Consider the following 19,954-nt stretch of genomic DNA (forward strand, 5'->3'; position numbering starts at 1 on the left):
TGGTGCCAAGCAGGGAAAGCTTGCTTTTAAACAGCTAGCAGAAAATAAATTAGAATTGGCAAATCAGGGTAAGATACCCATTCAGATAACCTATTCAGACAATGTAGTGCTTGTTTCAATACCAAAATGTCTTTATAGGATCTTTACTTATTAATATGAATAAAAGGTACAGCTGAAGATCTTCTTCAGCATACTTACCTACAGTACAGGTAATGTCTTACTTTTTGTAGTAGAGTTTTACGTTTGTTATCTTGATGTTAGAGTTTTCTCGTTTCGCTGGATTTCATTGAAGACCAAGGGCTACACTACCTGAGGTGTAACTGAAGTTTTTCAAGATGCTTCTGTTATACGATGTTCTGAAATTGTCAATCTGTTGTCTTTTCTCTGATGTTTTGCTCATAGATGGAGAAGCCATAGGAGTTTGTATCATGGCAGCAGATGAGGATGGACTGGGACTGTTTGAAATCCGATACAGCGGTAAGATGTGTTGCATTACTTAATGTTTTGCAGTGAATTATGGTAGGACAAATACTCATGTACTTCAACTGCAATTAAATGGCTGTGGCACAGAATCATTGTAAGACATTCTGTTTCAGTTTGGATTTTAAGCTGTAACTGCGTAGTTTGGATTTCTGGTATGTCTTGAGGGGATGTCTGGAACTAGTCTGTCCCCTCTGTTTTACAGTGTATAATTTAACCTTTGCTGTATCTCAGTGAAGCATGTGTTTTGACAGGAATGTCATTCCTTTGTTTGCCATTTGTAAGAACAAACACACAATCATCTGGTATAGTACCAGTAATTAAGGTACTGTAACATTGTTTCCAGCTCTGCAGTTAACTGATCTGATGTGTATTTGTGAGTATCCCAGCCGCAGAAGAACTGTGCATATTTGTTGCAGAATTGGAGATACTCACATAGAAGAGACAAGAGTGATAAGGGACATTGGAAAAAGGCATGAAGGGAGACCAAAGAGATTTGAATTAAAATACTTTTACAGCACCAGTTAGAGCGTGAATAGATGGCAGTACTGAAACAAATGCTTTGAGTTATGATACAGAGTGTTACAATACTTTGTTTAGCAAAAAAATGTTTCTTTCAACGGTAGTGTTTTTGTCATACTAATTCTATTTTTGTTTCTGAGTTGCATAACTTACGTATTCAGTGTGTTCTAGAAAACAGTTTCAGATTCAGATAAAGTTGACTTATTTTATAATTTTAAAATTTATTTGTACTTAAAACCGTATAATTTGCATCCTGCACAATTCCTGTAGTATTTAGGAACTGATCTTACAAGACTGTCATTGGTCTTTGGTGACTATATGTCTTTTCTCCACAGTAGCAGAGTAGCTTGTTGGATAGAATTCCCCTGTCTTTCATTGGTCCGTGCTACTACTTTTACTAGTCTCTGCTGGTCTAGGATGATAGCTATGCTTACTTTATAGGAAAGTTAGATATTGGAGTTTACTAAATATTTACTTTTGTCTTTGGTCTTTTTTCTTTAGCTGAAGCTTCCCCCTTCAAGGAAGGTGATGAGAGCTCAGTGGATATTTATGATGGCTTGGACAATGGTTTGCCAGTTCCTGGTAGGTTAATTGCATCATGCTGCTTGGCTTCAAGCTTTAGAGAGTCTGCACTTCTTAGGCTGGTTTCAAGTAAAACAACAGTTATCTAAGTTTACACTTAGCTGGTGTAAACGTGTTCATGTGCTTCAGTAGCTACTTGTTTCAATTCAGTTTGATAGCTAACTTAAATTATTTGCCTGCAAATGAATCTGTATTTCAAAAGTATAGTAAATCAGGTCCTGTCAGTAATGCGTATTTGGTGGTTAGAGTACACAGGCTGATGGAAGAAAAAGCACTATTATCTAAATGATGGGGCTGTTAGAGTGTTGGGTTAGGTTTGGTTTTGTTTTCTTTCATTTCTTTGGAACTACAGCTAGGGAGTTATATTTTTGAGGGATTTTAAAGCAGCAAAGATTATTTATTTAACACAAGAAGCACAGTATTCAACCCCACACCAACTCTGCAGTTACTCCATTTGACTCCAATCAACTGACCTGTTTGTGAATATGTAGGTCACTGGCATCTGAGTATTTCTTTTCTCAGTAATTTTTCTTTTTCAAATGCAAATATTGCCAGGGTGAAGTCTGGCCAAAAGCTGACGGAGTTGTAGGATGCACATAGTTCATTCTAGCTTTCTGCTGTTTGCTCTGGAATTGTGGAGCTTCAGATCACTGCTAATGTGTAGCCCTTCTTGCTTTGTAAATTAGACAGATTTACTGTGAGATAGCTCTCCTTTGACGTAAGCAACTTACTAGACAGTCTTAAAATGCACCCATCTTTGTTATTAGCTATCCTGTATTTTTTTTTTTTCTAACACCGTTTTAAGTTGGATTTTAATTTTCATCATTACCTTTCATGTAAATGTAAGTACTCCAAATAAAACTGACATAAATATTGAAATTCAGAATAGGAATTTCTCCAGAAAAGGTCTTAGGTTTTTTTTCTTCAGCGACAGAATGCAACTTGGCCAGAAAAATCTTTACCTAATCGGTTTTTCTTTCTACAGACAATTCTGCTCCAAATTCTACACCAGCTGGAAACAGCTTAAATTTATTTGATGAGATATTAATTGAAGAAGGGACTGCAAAGGAAGCATCATACAATGAGGTGTGTACTAATGTGATTAAATAATTCTGGTATTTTGGAGGGTTTTTTTCCAAGTTTTCCTGTGTAAAGTACAAAAAATGTCAGTATGCTCACATTGTCAGAAAATAGGGAAACTGTTTTTAAATAAGTAAAAGCAAGAGCATACTAATTATGTCAACGAATTTATCAGAAAAAGCAAATCTCTCACTCTGTGACCTGGTCTGTTCTCATTTAATGCCCTTAACCTGTGTTTCATGTATCAGCTGTATTATAGTCTAGTTAAATACTTGTTCAGAAGGCTGGTAACAGAGCTAGTCTTGGCATTTCTCCCAACAAATTTTACTAGGTTATAGCAAATAGATCATGGATTAATTTATGTGTAATTAAATTTTATCCTTGAGTCTGAAGACAACTGTGTAGTAGAAAACTATTCCTAACAAATCAACAGAACAGTTACTCGTGTTGCATCACCTGTTCTGGTCCATAAGACACATCTTGACTCACTTGAGCTTTGGAGTAAAAGGAACAGACATTTACAGATGCCATGTACTACAGAATAAGCAAGATCCTTACCTGCAGGACTCTGCTAAGCGATGAAACTTCACTTTGAAAGTTTGAAAGCAGTTGACTCTTTAAAGTATTACCACAGGGAAGTTCTCCATTCTTCTGTGGAAGTTTTGTCGCCGTCTACTTCTAAATAAGGGTTCATGCCAAGTGTATTTTGTGTAATTTTGTGATTTCTAACAGGAGCATGTCCTTTGCAGCCTATTTTGGCAGTCCAGGTTTCTTTGTAGTAACTTTTTGTTGTGTTTTTCCATATCTTTTTTCTATTATATGAAATCTGACAAGTCCTTATCTGTAGGGCTCTAAGAATGCCTGCTTGTTGGTAATGGTGTCTTCAATTTCACAATACCGTGGCTTCCTGTTACTCTCTAGTCTATTACCGTTGAGCAAGCACACATAGATTTACTCTTATTTAGGGTGTTTGTGATGTTTTAGAGACTTGTATACCTGTGGGAGCATATTGAAGCTTTTCATTTTAATATATTACTTTGGGAAAAAAAAAACAACGCAGAGCTTTGTAACATACAGTACTGTGTTAACTAACTATAAATCTAGCTGAGTTAACTCTGTAATTAAGTCTGCTTTTGTGCTGTGAATTCTTCTCTCTTTGACAGTTGCAGGCAGAATATGGAAAATGTCAGCAGCAAATTAAAGAATTGATGAAGAAATTTAAGGAAATTCAGGCACAGGTACTGTAGTTCAAAAAGCAATATTGTTGAGATTTATGTGAAGCAAACTGAATATTGCTTTAAGAGTTAATTTCATATGCTTTCCAGAATTGATCCATCCTGTAAAGCATCTCTGCAGGTGCTAGAAGCTTGTTCTGCCTTGCTAGTTGCTAGGATAGCATACTGACAAAACCGGTGGGTCAGCTCACTTGTTTCATGACATTGCACCCAGACTTCAGTTGCTTAAAAGCTCTGTTTTGACTACTTAATTAGAGAATAAGCATGGCAAATGAAGAGTTATCTGAAAGGTATCTAGTTCTCTTGGTTTTTTTTTAAATAGATCTTTAACGCACTTGGGAGAGGGTTTCAAAGTACCTGACCTGTCACTAGAACTGGAAGAGTATGTCCGTGTTGCTTTGAGCATAATACCATTGTGATAAGGCTGAACAGCTCTTCAGCTTGTGCTAGTATGCCCAGGCTGTGTCATTCTAAATAGTTAGATTATCATGTAGTTAGATTATCTTGGGCAATTCTACAGCATGCTCCTCTGGTATTGCAGATCTAGTCTCAAAGGTTCTAGACTTTGCAGCATTAAGCAGTGTTTCTGCCTTGTGATGCTTGTGCGTTGGTTTCTGCAAAATTTGTCTGCCTTTCTGAGCAGGCTTTGCCTGGGACTGGCAGATAGGGTTCTAGAACACTACATGTAGAAATATTAGAATGATAGGGCACCCAAAGTTGGTTTTGATACCTTGAAAGAAAGACATTTACCCTCTTTCTCTGAAAGTGCTGAAAATCTACATCTTTCATTTGAAACAGTGGCTAAGAAAGTAATAAATTGAGTAAAGCAAAGAAGTGGAGGAGTGGATTAGAATTTTTTGGTTCTATAGCTACTTGGTTATGGCATATTTTCAGTATTAATAAATTATATCCTTAAAACATCTTAAGTAATTACCAGGAATACAAAGAGGAATATAAATGTAAGTGATATTCAAACAAAACAAAACACCCCACAAATAAAGGCATTTTAAGAAATTAATTAAAAAAAAATCCACACCAACAAACCTCCAACAACTACTAAACAAAAAAGAACCAAACACACAAACCCCCTCTTTTGGATCTCAATCATTCTGACTTAATTCTGACTCCTCCAAAGCAGTTTCTGTATATTCTACTGTCAGTGTGCACATGATGGGACTTTTTCTAATGGTTATCTTGTATTGTTTTTTGTTACATGTTTGGGTTCCCTAGCTAATGCTCCTTTTCTCTCTCACTGTCTTTTTTTTTTTTTTTATATATTTAAAACAGAATGTCATTCTACAGAATGAAAACCAAGCCCTCAAAAAGAATATTTCAGCACTTATCAAAACGGCAAGAGTGGAAATTAACCGTAAGGATGAAGAAATCAGTAATCTCCATCAAAGGTACAACTAGGCAGAATGGAAAACATACTTTCTGTCTGATCATGTTTATATACTTGTAAGAAACATTTCTATGTATTTTAAGTGAAACTAATGAAGAAAACCATTACTTAATAAACAGTTGTTTGGTTTAGTAGTTGTATCATCAGGGGAAGTAAATGTCTTTGCTTAATGAGGTCTTTGTTTTCTAATTCAAGAAAACTAGGAGGAATCCAAAGGATGGCCACTTGCCTGAATTTGTTTTTGTTTTGTGGAATCACCTGTTCTTGGTGCATTTTCTACCCATCTTTCATACTTCAAAGCACATAATATCTTTCAAAATTCAGCTACAGAACTAGTCTACTAGTCTACCCACCTCTGTAGAACTAGCCAAAGAGGCTAGATACATTTAATGTGGGAAACATGGACATTATTAAACTTCTCTTGTTATGCCTCTTTTTTTCAACTTGAAGCTGAAAGAAAAAAAATTAGAAATTAAAGGATGCATTGCAATTCAGCTGTAGTTATGTTTAAATAAATTTAAAAATAATGTAACCTACTTTTTTTTTTGTTTTATAAACAGGCTATCAGAACTTCCCAATCATCGAAGTAGTTTCACCAGAACACACCTTCCAGGATCAAATAACGGAAGATGCTCTGAGATATGTAAAACAAAAGATTCCAAGTTCAGATCTTCTGATTTAGGTGACAGTGTGAAGATGGAGCATAGAATTAAAAATGAGTGTTCAAAGGATGCACACCACAGTTACTCATCTCATAATATGGACAATGGGAAGGCTGTTGCCGAAAAAAGAAACACACCATATTTGCTGAAATACCCTCCTGAAGAGCTCTGCAATGGTGGTACTCACAGCTGTCTACCAAACCATGACCATAGTTCAAACAAAGACAACAGAAAGGAAAGAAAAGAAATTAAAAGTAATGAACAGTACAGTAGGGGAAATGTCAACAAATACAAAAGAGAAGTACATCAGAGCACTGGAAACAGTGGTGATGGAGAAGAGGGGAATTCAGATCCTCAGCAAAAGCTGAAAACCCTCTCAGAGAAGGCAAGTAAAAATGAGTTGCAACAAAAAAGTCAGAGTGTGAGACTCAAATGCAGTCCAAGTGTAGAAAGAAGAGTAGAAAGGAGTGTTTCTTCCTGGGAGAAACAAACTGCTGGTAAAGACAGATACCAGACAAGAGGTGAATTGTATGCTGATGAGAGATCACAAAATGTACTGAAGAAAGACATTAAAACACATGATAGAGATGAAAAAAATGCTAGTCAAAAATCTAAGCCAAATGAAAAGCTACAAGAGCAGGCAAGGAGGTCTGGTAGAGGGAGTAGTCCACACTCAAAGAATGAACATTCCAAGAGTCTTCATGAGTCACGTAAATGTCGCGTGGAAGAGTCTAGAAAAGGAAAAGACATTGACTGCAAGAGAGACAGGGGAACAAATGATCACACTTCTCGAGAGGGAAGGACTTCACCTTCTAATTCCAACAGCAGAGAGCATAAATATGCACGCTTGAAGGAAAGCAGTGGTAAATATGAATGGGAAACAGCGCATTCCAAATCAGAAAGACACAGAACTGAAGAAAAAAGGAAAAGAGACAGAGAGGATCAGGATGCAAATAGACATTTCAGAAATGAAAGAAAAGTTTTGAAAGAGGATTCTCACCAATCTGTGAAAGAATCCAAGAAAGGTACAGATGTTACAAAAAGTGAGAGAAACAAATCCTGTAAGTTAGTAGACACATCCCGAGTAGCAGATAGCTCGAAAGACCATAAAGCTCACAAAACGAAGGATCATCACACTGGGACAAAAAGGAAAGATTTAAAACTTAGCTTTATGGAAAAGCTAAATTTAACTCTTTCTCCTGCTAAGAAACAATGTCTCTCTCCAACAGATGGGCTTAAAGCACTTTCACAGAAGGCCACTGATGAGGGAAATACAGAGCTCACACTGCAGGCAGAACTATTGGATTCTGACCACCCTGTTAACTGTGATCCCACAGAGCAAATTAGTTCAACTCTGCAAGTTTTGGACAGTGCAGTTCAAAGCAACGTGGAACCAGCACTGCCTGTTTCTGTCAATTCTGAAAATGAAGCCTTGAAAGTAGCAACAACAGATCCAGCACAGTCTGAAGCATTGCCAGCAGTGGCAAATGATAAACTGAGCTCAGAAACCTTATCAGAAGCAGAAGTGGGTAAGGTACTGCCCCAAGCCTTGCCAGGGGCAGCAGAGGTACTAGTTTATGATGAGATGCAGGCTCAGACATTGTCAGAAGCAGCAGAGGCTTGTGATCTGGTTGAATCAGAAGCTTCAGCGGCAGCAAGAGATCTGAACCACTCTGAATCTTTGCCCCTGGAGTTGGCAGGGAGCATGGCAGAGTGTGAAGTCTTGCCTCTGAGAGCGGGTGTGATGCAGGATGATGATCTACCAACAGCAGAAGTGGTGCAATGTGAATCTATCAAAGAAAGTATGGCTGTCCTTCCAGATTCAGCAGCAGAGAAGAAAGAGGAACATAAAACATGGCTAGCTACTGACACAGAAAGTTCAGAAGACAAACATGGCTCTCAAAACCTTGTTTTGGATGACTCAGAAGCCAAAAGTTCTGGTGACTTGGAGTCCCATGATGTTGCAGATGATATTAATGAAGCAAAACCAGACTCTTCGTTGGAAGCAGTGAAGGATGTTGGTCATTTGGCTGTAGAGTGTCCCCCTGAGGAAAAGAGTATCTGCAAAATTAATACAAATACATCTCAGTCACTTGACAGAACTATGTTAACTGGTAAGAGTGAACCATTAGTTGACCAGAATGCTTGTGACCTGGAGCCAAACCTAACTGAAATTGGTACAGCAGCATCTTGTCTTAGTGAGATGTATCCTAGAACTAAGGAGAGAGAAACTAATCCAGTTCCTGTTGATGATGACAGCTCAATACTGAGCATTGATCTCAATCACTTGAGGTATATTCCAAAGGCAATCAGCCCACTGAACAGTCCCATGCGCCCTTTGGCTAAAGCACTTAAGATGGAAAGTCCCTGCAAAGGTCTTGCAAAGAGTTACAACAAAGGTACTTGTATATTCTAATTTCTTTTCTGCATAAAGACTTAGAAGATTCATCCGTGGAAAGCAGAAGTTACTGCTTTTAACTGCCTTTTAAAAGTATTTGTTGTTTCGTAAGAACATCACAGAGCTGTTGGAGCAAGTCCAGAGGAGGGCCACAAAGATGATCCAAGGGCTGGAGCACCTCTGCTATGAGCATAAGCTGAGGGAACTGGGGTTGTTCAGCCTGGAAAAGAGAATACTCTGGGGTGGGACCTTAGAGCTGCCTTCCAGTACCTGAAGGGATCCTACAGGAAGGCTGGAGAGGGACTTCCATAAGGGTGTCTAGCAACACCTAGCAACAAAGGGGAATGGTTTTAAGCTGAGGGAGAGTGGGTTGAGACTGGATGTTAGGAAGATGTTTTTCAGTACGAGGGAGGTGAGACTCTGGAATATGTTGCCCTGGGAGGTTGTGGATGCCTCCTCCTTGGGGTTGTTTAAAGCCAGGCTGGAGGAGGCTTTGAGCAGTTGACTCTAGTTGAGGAGCATCCCTGCCCATGGCAGTGAGGTTGGAGTAGATGATCTCTAAGGTCCCTTCCAACCTAAGCTATTCTATGATGATTTTTAAATTGTATAGATCTCTATGGTCCATTTTGTTTGTAGTGGAACCATTTAAGAGAGCAGCCGAAATTGTAGCCAACTGAACATTAGTGCTGTAAAAAAATGGAATTTGTCATTACTGACAAACGAATGGTTGAAATAAGAGTTATGTACTAACTTCAAAAAAAAAGAGTATAGGTTTCTTAACTGCAATTAGTTCTGAATAGATCTCATTAGGTTTTTCTCTGAAATTGTAGAGGCAGAAGTTATTTAGGATCACGTTCTTTCAAGTATTCATTTATGAGAAAGTTGGAGAGAGTACCTCAGGCTTAATTTCTAGGAATATCAGATGAGGCTGTGCTCTCCATCTGAATGAATTTCACTGTGAATATTTATATGTATGTGTGTGTGTGTATCTATGTGTATATATATATATAATTATGAGTCACTTGGTAGGGAAAAAGTAGAACATATAGAACATTAGGTTTTATCATTAATGAAGTAAGAGCTAACTCCTAAATAAGATGTCAGGGAGATAAAATACAAAGACAGCAGTCACAGGAAGAGAAAATAGATGACCCAAAGTTTAAATCTGTTAATTGTGTGAATTTAACTCTTCCTTTAATGTCTTGTTGGAACTTCTAAAATGTTTTCTTAGAAATTTGGGGGAATGGTAGAGTGGCATATAAGTCCTTTTTCTCATGCTTCAAAACAATCCTTAGGTTGTTTTGTAAATCCAGTTTACTCTGGAATTGTTTCTCTTGAAATGGCAACTCTTAAGTGCAAATTACTTTAACAACTTGTATTTAAATTCCTACAGTAGTTTGTATTTTTTGAAATATCTGGGTGGACAGGACAGCTTGGAGATCAAAGTAGATGAATATCAAATAAAATTATTTTTCTAATTTTTTAGTGTTAGCCTGAGTTGCATCTTAGAGTTATCCACACTGTCCCGAACTTGCCAATAAGTTGGAAAGCAGTGATTTTTAGCTCTGAAGTTAGAAACTTAGATGTCTCTGTTTTCTGTCTTATGATATCCATGTCAAATGTTCTGCATTAGTTAAATCAACTGGCTGTGGCTTCTTCTGGCCTTGGAATTCAGTGGTCACCTTTTTACTGTTCTGCAGCATATGAGTACATACATTAAACTACATTTTGGCCACTTTCATGTTGTTGGTTTCTCAAAACGTTGAAGCGATTGGTTTGAAAAGGTAATGATCCTCATAAAACTGAAATGGAATGTTTTTGCCCCTGTAAAAATCTGTATCAAGTAAACATTTTCAAATATTGCTTTAAAGTGTTAATCACGAGTTCTTTTTTTTTTTTTATTGAGCTCAATTCAGATACAATCTTTCTGAGATTAAATGTTGGTTAGAGGTCTTTAAGCAGTCTGCGTGCGATTGAACAGAAGAGTGTTTTATTATTGCCTAGAATTAACTTCAAAGCTCATTAATCACTACATAGGCACTTCAGTGGAATTCTTGTACAGTGAAAATGAGCTTATCTTTTCATCTTTTGTAACATGCTGCTTGTAGCTAGCTTGTAATAGCTGATTTTCCTTAGCAAAATGCCATTTAGTTTGAATTTTAAATAACTATTAAATGCATGTCTAATGATATCTCAAAAAGATAAAACAGGCAGTAAATTTATTTGTCAGGCAGAGTAAGGCATGCTAATTGATAGAATTTTAGCCTTCCCATTGCATATCTCATTCCTGTTATTCAGGAACTAGAAATTTTGGAGAAAGCCTCCAGTTCAAAGAAAAAAGCTTTTTCTGCTGTTGTGCTTGTTTACAGTGCTAGCAAACTGAAATGCATCAGAAACTGAAATGGGAGTTTTATCCTATGTGCAATGCCTAGTACTCTTCTTTATTGTTGTTTTGTAAGTCAGTTTATTGAAAAAAGAACCTTTTTAGCAAGTTCAGGAAAAGATATTTGAATGTAAATATAAATGGGTCATTTGTTCTTATAATTTTGGCTTTTGTTGTAAAACTGTTAAAAGAAAAGCCACATACTATACATAAATATTAATCCCTAATGATGTTAAAGTTGAAATCCAGCTTGTGCAGTGGTCTGAAAACTTTTTAAAGTAAATGATGCAAAGCTGAGGGAAACTGCTAGATTTTTCTGTATGTAGTGCTGGAACGTATCCAAAGAAGGGCCACGAGGATGATCAGAGGGCTGGAGCACCTCTCCTATGAGGACAGACTGAGAGAGTTGGGGCTGTTCAGACTGGAGAAGAGAAGGCTCTAAGGAGACCTTCTTGTGGCCTTCCAGTATCTGAAGGGAGCCTACAAGAAAGCTGGGGAGGGAGTTTTGAGGATGTCGGGTAATGATAGGACTAGGGGGAATGGAGCAAAGCTAGAAGTGGGTAGATTCAGATTGGATGTTTGGAAGCTCTTCATCATGAGGATGGTGAGGCACTGGTAGAAGCACCATCCATGGAAATCTTTAAGGCCAGGCTGGATGTGGCTCTGAGCAACCTGATCTAGTATGAGGTGTCCCTGCGTCATGGTGGGGGGGGTTGGAACTAGATGATCTTTGAGGTCCCTTTCAGCTCTGACAATATGTGATTCTATGATTGGTGAGATAAATAATTCTTTTTTTGTTTGTGTGTGTCAAATGTTGGGGTCTTACTTGCTCTCCAAAGCTCAGGAAAAGTTGTTAAACTAGCAGCTGCTGAAGCAAACTGCCCAAACTCGTTAAAGCTCAGACCTCCTGAGCTGACATTGGCAGTTTCAAACAATCAGTTCTGAATGGTCGCTTTACAGACGAGAATCTTCCATTTTTTTCTGAAAAAATATCTGTTTTTATAATTGCATTCTTTATGGTCATCAGCAAACTCTTTTCTTTTTGTAGATCTAATTCCTGAAAGTACAGTTGTCGTCTGTCCTTCAAAGAATTTGTCAAAGGAGGTAAACAAGGAAAATCAAAAGCCAGTTAGCATGTCTGATGAACATGTAGAGATGGAGTCCCAGCTGAGTATCTCTTCAGATGAAATAGAAGAAGGAGAAATCATAAGTAGTGATGAAGAGAAAGCTAAACCAGAAAAAGACTGTGAAAATACAAAACTGTCAAACCCAAAAGTTTCTCCTAAGACAGGAAGTTGGAGCAGCAGTCCACAGAATCAAAAGGGCAGAACTGTACATTGCAGTGAAGATAATGGAAAATACATTTCTGTGAAAGTAAGTACAAAGAAGAATGGAGAGAGGCATAAAAATCAGAGTTTCAGATCTCCGAAGGATTTGAAGAAAAATAAAACAGTGAGCATTGCTTGCCTTGAAAAAATAGTTCATGTTATTGTTGAACCTTCAAATGTACAAGAAGTCATGCAGATGCTAAGAGCTATACGAAAACAAATGAGGAAAAATTACATGAAGTTCAAGGTGCACTTCCCAGTTCAGCATTTTCACAGAATTATAGAATCTGGTATCATAAATTTTACATCCTTAATAAAATACTTGGACTTTTCCAAGATGTCTACATTAGGTGATACCTTAAAATTGAATATCTGTGGTATTATAGAGTCCAAACTTAAACAAATTAAAAAGCATGCCATAGTTGACCGTCTTTTTGAACAACAAGTCTCAGATATGAAAAAACAGTTATGGAAATTTGTAGATGAACAGCTTGATTACATATTTGAAAAGATAAGGAGAATTATAATAAAACTGTGTGATGTGGGAAATGTGAGAAAGGAGAGTAAGGAAGGGAAGTTTGAAAGAGCAGGAAAGCAAAAACACAAGATCAATCATAAAAACAATGTGGAAAGATCTAGAAAAAAGTCCCTGAAAGCCAGAGCTCAGAAGCCTGAAGAATATATCCTTTCGAAACAAATTGTGGATTCTCAGCAGCCTAAGTGTCACCTTGAGAAAAATAAAACAGATGCACCAAAAGCTGCCTTTACAAAATGTCTTAACTCCATTGATAACACCAGGAATTCCCAAAACAAAGTGCACCTCTCTAAAGAGAATCATTTGCAAGGCACCCTCACCCCACTGAAAGGGGTAAAATACGAAAAGGACAGATTCCAGCTACCCAGAGATGCTAACAAGTCTGATCTTAGTTATGAGCTTCTCACGGAACAACAAGCCTCCAGCCTTACGTTTAATCTTGTAAGTGATGCTCAAATGGGTGAAATTTTCAAAAGCTTATTGCAAGGTTCTGATCTCTTAGAAAAAAATGGTGGCAATATCGACCGAAATGAGTGGGAATTCAGAACTCCAGAGAAACAGCTTTTAGACAGTCATAAATGCAAAGGTAATACTGCTGGACTGCTACAGGAGTTTGCCCCAAAGGAGGCATGTGTGGAATCTCGACCAGTAGAAGATGTTAACTGGCCTATTGTTTCACCTCTAAGAGCTCCTTCTTTAGGAGCTACACTTCAGCTACCTGTTGACCCAGATGTACTAGATGAAAGCTGTATGTTTGACGTTCCTACAAATGCAGCTTCATGTAAAGAGGATGAATGCAATTTACAAAAGAATAAATCATTTGTTTCTTCTATCCTGCTTGAAGATTTAGCTGTTTCCTTAACTATTCCTTCACCCTTGAAATCGGATGCTCACCTCAGCTTCCTAAAACCTGAGAGTAATTCTAGCTCAACTCCTGAGGGTGTTCTCAGTGCACATTACAGTGAAGATGCACTTCTTGAAGAGGAGGATGCCACTGAACAAGACATTCATTTGGCTTTAGAATCTGATAACTCAAGCAGTAAATCAAGTTGTTCTTCATCGTGGACAAGTCGGCCTGTTGCTCCCGGTTTTCAGTGTCGCTCCAGCCTACCAATGCAGGCAGTAATCATGGAGAAATCCAATGATCACTTTATTGTGAAGATCAGGCGTGCAGTGCCGTCTACCTCACCAGCATCTGATCAGCTGGCTTCAGTGAAGGAGGTGCGGGCATCCTCAGCCAAGACTGAAAAAGTAGTAATGAGAAGTGGGGAGAAAGAAAAGAGCAGTCAGAGTGCCATAGCAGCCATTGTGCAAGAAAACGTCAAACCAGATCTGGGTAAGACTAATTGGTTGCCTCATGTCAGCACTGGTCAAGGACAAAACCCTGCCTTACCTCAGCCTCTTAAGGAGTCTCATGATAGCATTGGAAAGGAAGAGACTACTGGGTTGCTAGGACCCCACAGAAAGTTTTCAAACACAGAGAGCCAGAACACTCAGAGCTTAGATGAGGGCTCTGAGCAATCCCAGGCATGCAGTTTGAAAGTATCTGAAAACATAAATGAAGTGGGTATTAAATCTCACTCTTCTTTTCCTGCTGGATGCAGTGGAGAGTCATACACAGACTTAACAGGGGATATTGTTGGTGAAACTTCATGTAGCGCAGTGGAATCCATGGCAGACAACAGGGCTCAGGAAACTTCGACAGGAAGCTCAGAAGTCAGTGATAAAAAGGAAGAACTGGAGGAGTGCTCTGATGCATTTATAGACTTAACAGAAGAGCTTTCCAATGAGACTGTAGCAGGTGAATGTAATCTTGAAGGGAAATCCACTTCAAATACTGATGCGGGATGCCAGATAAGTACTGATGATAAAACGAGTAAAAAAAGGAAAAAGGAGGCCATTGAAGAGAATTCCAACTCAAAAAGGCGGCGAAAAGAAACTGAATCAGCAGGTGAAGGGAGTGATGAAAGTGAAGAGGTAAATTCAACACCCAAACAAAATTCCAGTAAGAAGAATGAGTTGCAGCAGAACAAAGACTCTCCTTCTTTCAAAGACTCTTCTCCTTTGCCTTCCACTGCTTCATCACCCAGTCTGTATGCCAAAAACATCATTAAAAAGAAAGGAGAAGTAGTAGTTTCCTGGACAAGGTAATTTCTGACTTGATCTGTTTGATTGTTTCAGGTTTCTTAATTATGTGATACAGTGAGCAGCATGAAGAAAAAGCTATTTAGCTGATGGCCAGAGTTATTCAGTAGCTCTATATCCTTCTGGAAATAGTGGAGTGATGTCCTGTGTGTGCAGGATGGTTTTGTGAGATTGATGTCTTCTCTTTAGGGTACCATTGAAAGGTGCCAAAGTGTATTTATCTTTTTACTCTAACAGTTGTCTAGGGGAAAACAAGAAATGGACAGCTTTCATAGAAACCTGTTAAGGATAATCATATCACTCATAATTAATATAATCCATATAAACCTTTGGAAGAGAAAACATTTTAGTAATTTCTTATGTAGGTTAAATCAGGTTTGCCTTGAAGAAGCAGCCTTCTCTATGTTGTAACTAATTCCATCATTTATTCGGATGTCCCAAAACAAGTAGTTTCTGCTTTTCTTTATAAAGCTTACATGCTGCTATATTGCACTGATTGTAGTTTTTGTTTCCTCTGTCCATTTCCTTTCCTGTGTAAAAATTCCAGACAGGTAGGGGCTTGAGGTCTTTGATGCTCTTGCAAGGCCAGGAGGCATCAGTGACTAGGTAAAGAAGAGCAGCTGAAGATTTCCCTCATTGAGAGAAGGCATGAGAGCAAACAGGTTTCTATTTTGGGGTCTACAATGCTCAATCTATAGCCCATATATTGCAGTTAGTAGGGTGCTGGTGACAAATGTGGTGACTACATGTGTCAAAGAGATCTGCAAAGTTACTGTGGTGTATTCTTACACTTAAAAAACTGTAGCTGGCGAGTTTTGCTGTTCTTTATACAACTTGACATCAACACTTTATAAAGGGGTTTCTAAAATTTTCAGAACAGGCTTTTCTGAACTATAGTTCAGATACAAATAAGTTTTTAGGTAGTATTTTAAAAGAAAATCAACTCCTTCACGGAAAGAAAAGACTAAAAAAGTTAATATGACTTTTAATGTGCAAATCAATGAGAATAGGAAGAAATCGCTACAGTTTTCCTCAGGGGGTTTGTGTGTCACAGTCTTTGTCCATCTTTGAACTACGCCTTAAAAAAAAAATCAGTCATTACATTTTTCTTTGAAATGGAGGAAATGAAATATAATTTATTTGAATATGGCAGGTTTAAACAAAGACACACAGTAGCTACTGGATAATGGTTGCATCTGTATGCATTTTACACGTACCTAAATTCATTAATGAGACAAGCAGCAAACTGGTGACACACTGAAGAATAGACTCCTGGTCCTTTATTTTCATGTGAGCAGTAGATGTGCTCTCTTGTATCAATCCATTTGTAGAAGTCAAACAACTGTTTAATATTTGAACATCAGTGGGCTTGATGTGAGAATTGCTGCCTCGCCTTGCAAACTGAGGCAAGTCCACCTACAGCTTCTGGCCCCGGATGAATTTATGGGTTCTTTTTAATTCAAGTTTAAATGTCTGCTTTAAAAACCTGCAGCTCTTTTTGATGACTTTGATGTGGAGCTAACTCTGTTGTAATACTCCTGCCCTTCCAAATAGGGTAGCACAATCTCCACTACCACTTGTACTAACTCTGTTACACTGTGCTGATATTGGGGAGGATCTTCTATCAGTTCATCGCTGCTCTTTCAGCTCATGTTTTGTAGTTTGGAAACATCTGGAATATTATATATGCCTGTATTTAGTTTGTTTCTGTGCATGTACACATATATAAAGTACTCATTTTTAAAAATTCATTTTTGCTATAGAAATGATGACCGAGAAATTTTACTGGAATGTCAGAGAAAAGGACCATCAAGCAAAACGTTTGTGTCCTTGGCCACTAGACTGAACAAAAGTCCAAATCAGGTAGGAATTGTCATTCTTAAATTTGATAAAAATTATGCTGCTACACTTATGATTGGAGCTGAAGGAAAACCTTTGGAGTCTGCTAATTTGGAATAGTTTTTTCCCTTGTACCTTTTGTTGAGGGGGTTCTTGACAAAAGAATCTTAGAGTCTCCTAGTTATTACTTTTTTAAAATACACATTATAGGGATTCTTAAGTACCTGTTTGGTTGATTGGTACTTCAAAACTGCTGTAAGCCAGGGACAACAGGATTGTATCTTCTGTTGAATCAGCACTTAGATAAAGAAGGGCAGTTTGGAGAGGCCCAAAGCCTTTGCATGTATTTAATGAACTGGAAAAGGACTGAAATAGAGCTGGAAAAAAATACCAGGATGTTGCAGAAGGGACATTTTTCATGAAAATGCTTCCTTTTTTTCTTTAATTAAGAAACTTCAAAACATACAGATGTCAAAACTGCTGCAGAATGTTTCCATTGTATTTGTCTTGAATTGCTATCCTAATCTCTATCCTGCAAATCTAAAATGGGAGATAGGCCCATTTGACAAAGTTAAGCAATCCTGCATGCTCAGGATTTGACTTCTAGAATGCTGTGTTGTCTGATTACAGACTCTTGGTAGGGTTTAGAAGCTGTTGGTGTGCATGGTTGGAAAAAATAGTGTTAGCTCTGCATTTATGCCACTCTTGTCAGTTAATTATATTGTGGGTAGTAGATACTCTGTATCAATATGTATATAGCAATAGGAAAGACTAACTTACAATTGAATGAGATCATTGTGTGAGCTGTAGCTATGCTCAGCAAAGGGATGTCTCACTCTCATCTACAGAGTAGTTTTGTAAAATCCCTAGGAGGCAGATTGCTGCATGATGAGCCATAAACACCTGAAGCAGTAGCTGAGTAAGAGGGTATAAAATAACCAGTAAACTCTGGGAGGTTTGAAGTACAAAATAAGCTTTTGTGCTTGTATTTGAATCATACTAACAGTTATACTGGGTAAAATTCAAGTCTAATTGACTTTGAAGCCTTCATTTTTTCTCCTTGTTGTAGGGAAACTTGTCTTTAAATCAGTAGCTGGCTCTAGCACACTGTGATTAACCTGGAGGCTGTTTCAGATGTCAAAAGTATAGGAAGATTTCCTGCATTGTCTTCTGTTTAGCCACTACAGCAGTTACTCTCTCACCTGATAACCCCTCCTCACAGGGGATCAGGAAAAGGAGACTCACAGGTTGAAATGAAAATGGTTTTAAAAAAGTAGCCAAACTGATACCAATGTCAGTACAAGGTATATAAAGTTATACTGAGGCTGGCAAAGGTGCAGGAGTGCAAGGATGCTCCCTTCTTCTTAGCAAACTTCCTCCTTTCTACTGAGCGTGATGCTCCCGGTCTGGGATACACCTGTGAGCCAACTCCAGTCAGCTTTTCTGGCTGACTCAGAGCTGTTGATGGCTTGCAGCCCATGGCTGGCCTGGGGTTCTGTCCCAGCAAAACTAGGACATGCATCCAATTAACCTGTTAATGCTGCTTCTAAAGCGATCCCACTAAAATTATTGGAAGCAAATAAAAAACAAGATAGTGGTCTCTTTTTCTTGAAAAAAAAAATGCTGTCAGATCAATCTTAATGATATGTCTTTATTTTTTTTTTTTTTGTCCTCCAACAGGTTTCAGAAAGATTCAAGCAGTTAATGAAGCTGTTCAAGAAATCCAAGTGCAAGTAAACTTACCACCAAGTTGCTTTCATGGTTACAGGGTTTAACTGTTACCAGCAATGATAGAGTACAACCACAGCGCTCATATGCTGGGATTAGTGGGAGGTATCCAAGTGAAAGTACTAAGTTTGGTAAATCTGATGCACTGTTAATTATTTACTCACTGTCCATGTTTCCTCTGAAGTGTTTTGTCAAAATAACTTAAGGGGAACTTTGCCAACAAACTGTCTGGTAAAGAATGGGCATGTGCAAATGGAGCAGTGGTGACATCTCCTGAAGGTTAAAAGTCTTCTATAAGCAAAGACCAGGGTGTGGAGTCAAGTGAAAATGATGGATCTTGCTTAACTGGTTGGAACTACCATTTTAATAAGTAAGAGTGCTTTGGAATCCAGCTGGTAGATAATCCTGGAAAATGAGAAGTACATTGTGTTAGTTACCTTGAAGCACATTCTCAGAAGGTAGCCTTCTCTTAAAATAAGGCAAGGCAATGATAGCAGTGATTCTAAAAGCTGCTTACCTCACAATTGGATTCTGATGGCAAGGTGATTCTTGCTGCTTTGCCAGTTGTTCATAGTGGGCTCCAAGGAGAGGATCTGTGCTCTGTATGTAGGCTTTATCTACAACCTTAAACCATTTCTTCATCGTCATGTAAGCCATTTCTTACTTCAGTAGGGATAAATTGAATTCTCCTTGAGGGTGCCCATCTGTCATCGTTGACAATGGAAAAAATCTAAGCCAGTTGTCTAGCCTAGACCCTTAGCTTTCTGTTTTTGAAGTCCTATGAGTCCCAACCTTTGTGAAAGTGAAGCCAGCCATTAATGCAGTGAAGTTTTTCAGTTTCTTTTAAATTGTGAAATGCCATAAGGAGTGTTCCTTTACAAAGAACTGTCTTGTAATTAAAAACATTTTGCAGTTCTGATGCTATTTAAAAATGCTTAGTATTGAATTTGGAATAAATGAGGGGTGCTTTCTCCATGAAAAATATAATTTTATATTTTTTAATTTTTTTTTTTATTTTGCTTTGGAAAAGACAAAAAAATTGGTTTTCTGCTGCAAATTACACCTGGGAAAGGTACTTTATTTAGGTCCTCATAATGAATGTTCTAAAATAAAAAAAAAAATGAAGTTGACTATTTTATTTCAGAATTAATTCAGAAACAGTCCTTTACAGTTTCATCAAATATGATTTTATGCTTATTAACCAGGAGAAAAGTTTTCAGTAGAAACAAGCCATTTCCAAAGCTTGTCAGCTTGGCATATTTTGACAGCAATTGTATGTATCTCCACAAATTGTTTAGTACATTAGAAATTCCTTATGCTCTCTTTTAAAGAACTCTTATAACTACTTCCAGTTTAACCAGGACATACTAAAAGTGTGTGTATACATACACACTCACATCTCATAGGTATGGCTGCTTTATCTCAAGTTCCTTCCTCCTAAGGAACATTCCTGGAAGTCACACAGATTTTTCTATTACAAATTCACTGCTATTTCAGGGTTTATTCTTTACTGAGGATCAGAATTGCTGTAGTCTTTATTCAGGCAGAATATCTACTGAGTTTAGTTAGACTTCAAGAGCCCCACCTAAGTGCGTTGATTTACAACATGGATTAAATTAAGGATTGTTTTTTTTT

The 19,954-nt window shown here is 37.8% G+C and overlaps 1 protein-coding gene across 1 annotated transcript; it reads left to right on the forward strand.

Moving 5' to 3' along the window:
• Positions 1 to 428: 428 nt before the first annotated feature.
• On the forward strand, positions 429 to 18,368 carry CASP8AP2 (caspase 8 associated protein 2). The gene is made up of 9 exons (XM_054396459.1): positions 429 to 477; positions 1,504 to 1,584; positions 2,570 to 2,670; positions 3,828 to 3,902; positions 5,187 to 5,302; positions 5,862 to 8,362; positions 11,793 to 14,754; positions 16,516 to 16,615; positions 18,272 to 18,368. Exons 1-9 carry the CDS (start codon positions 429 to 431, stop codon positions 18,326 to 18,328), a joined length of 6,042 nt encoding a protein of 2,013 aa, XP_054252434.1. The 3' UTR covers positions 18,329 to 18,368.
• Positions 18,369 to 19,954: the final 1,586 nt, after the last annotated feature.

Source organism: Indicator indicator, chromosome 2 (assembly GCF_027791375.1).
Source record: "Indicator indicator isolate 239-I01 chromosome 2, UM_Iind_1.1, whole genome shotgun sequence".
Lineage (NCBI taxonomy): Eukaryota > Metazoa > Chordata > Aves > Piciformes > Indicatoridae > Indicator > Indicator indicator.

Coding starts and splice junctions, on each gene's coding strand:
- CASP8AP2 (XM_054396459.1), top strand. CDS start 429: ATGGCAGCAGATGAGGATGGACTGGGACTGTTTGAAATCCGATACAGC. Junction 2,671..3,827: donor AGGAAGCATCATACAATGAG/GTGTGTACTAAT, acceptor TCTCTTTGACAG/TTGCAGGCAGAATATGGAAA. Junction 8,363..11,792: donor TGCAAAGAGTTACAACAAAG/GTACTTGTATAT, acceptor TTCTTTTTGTAG/ATCTAATTCCTGAAAGTACA.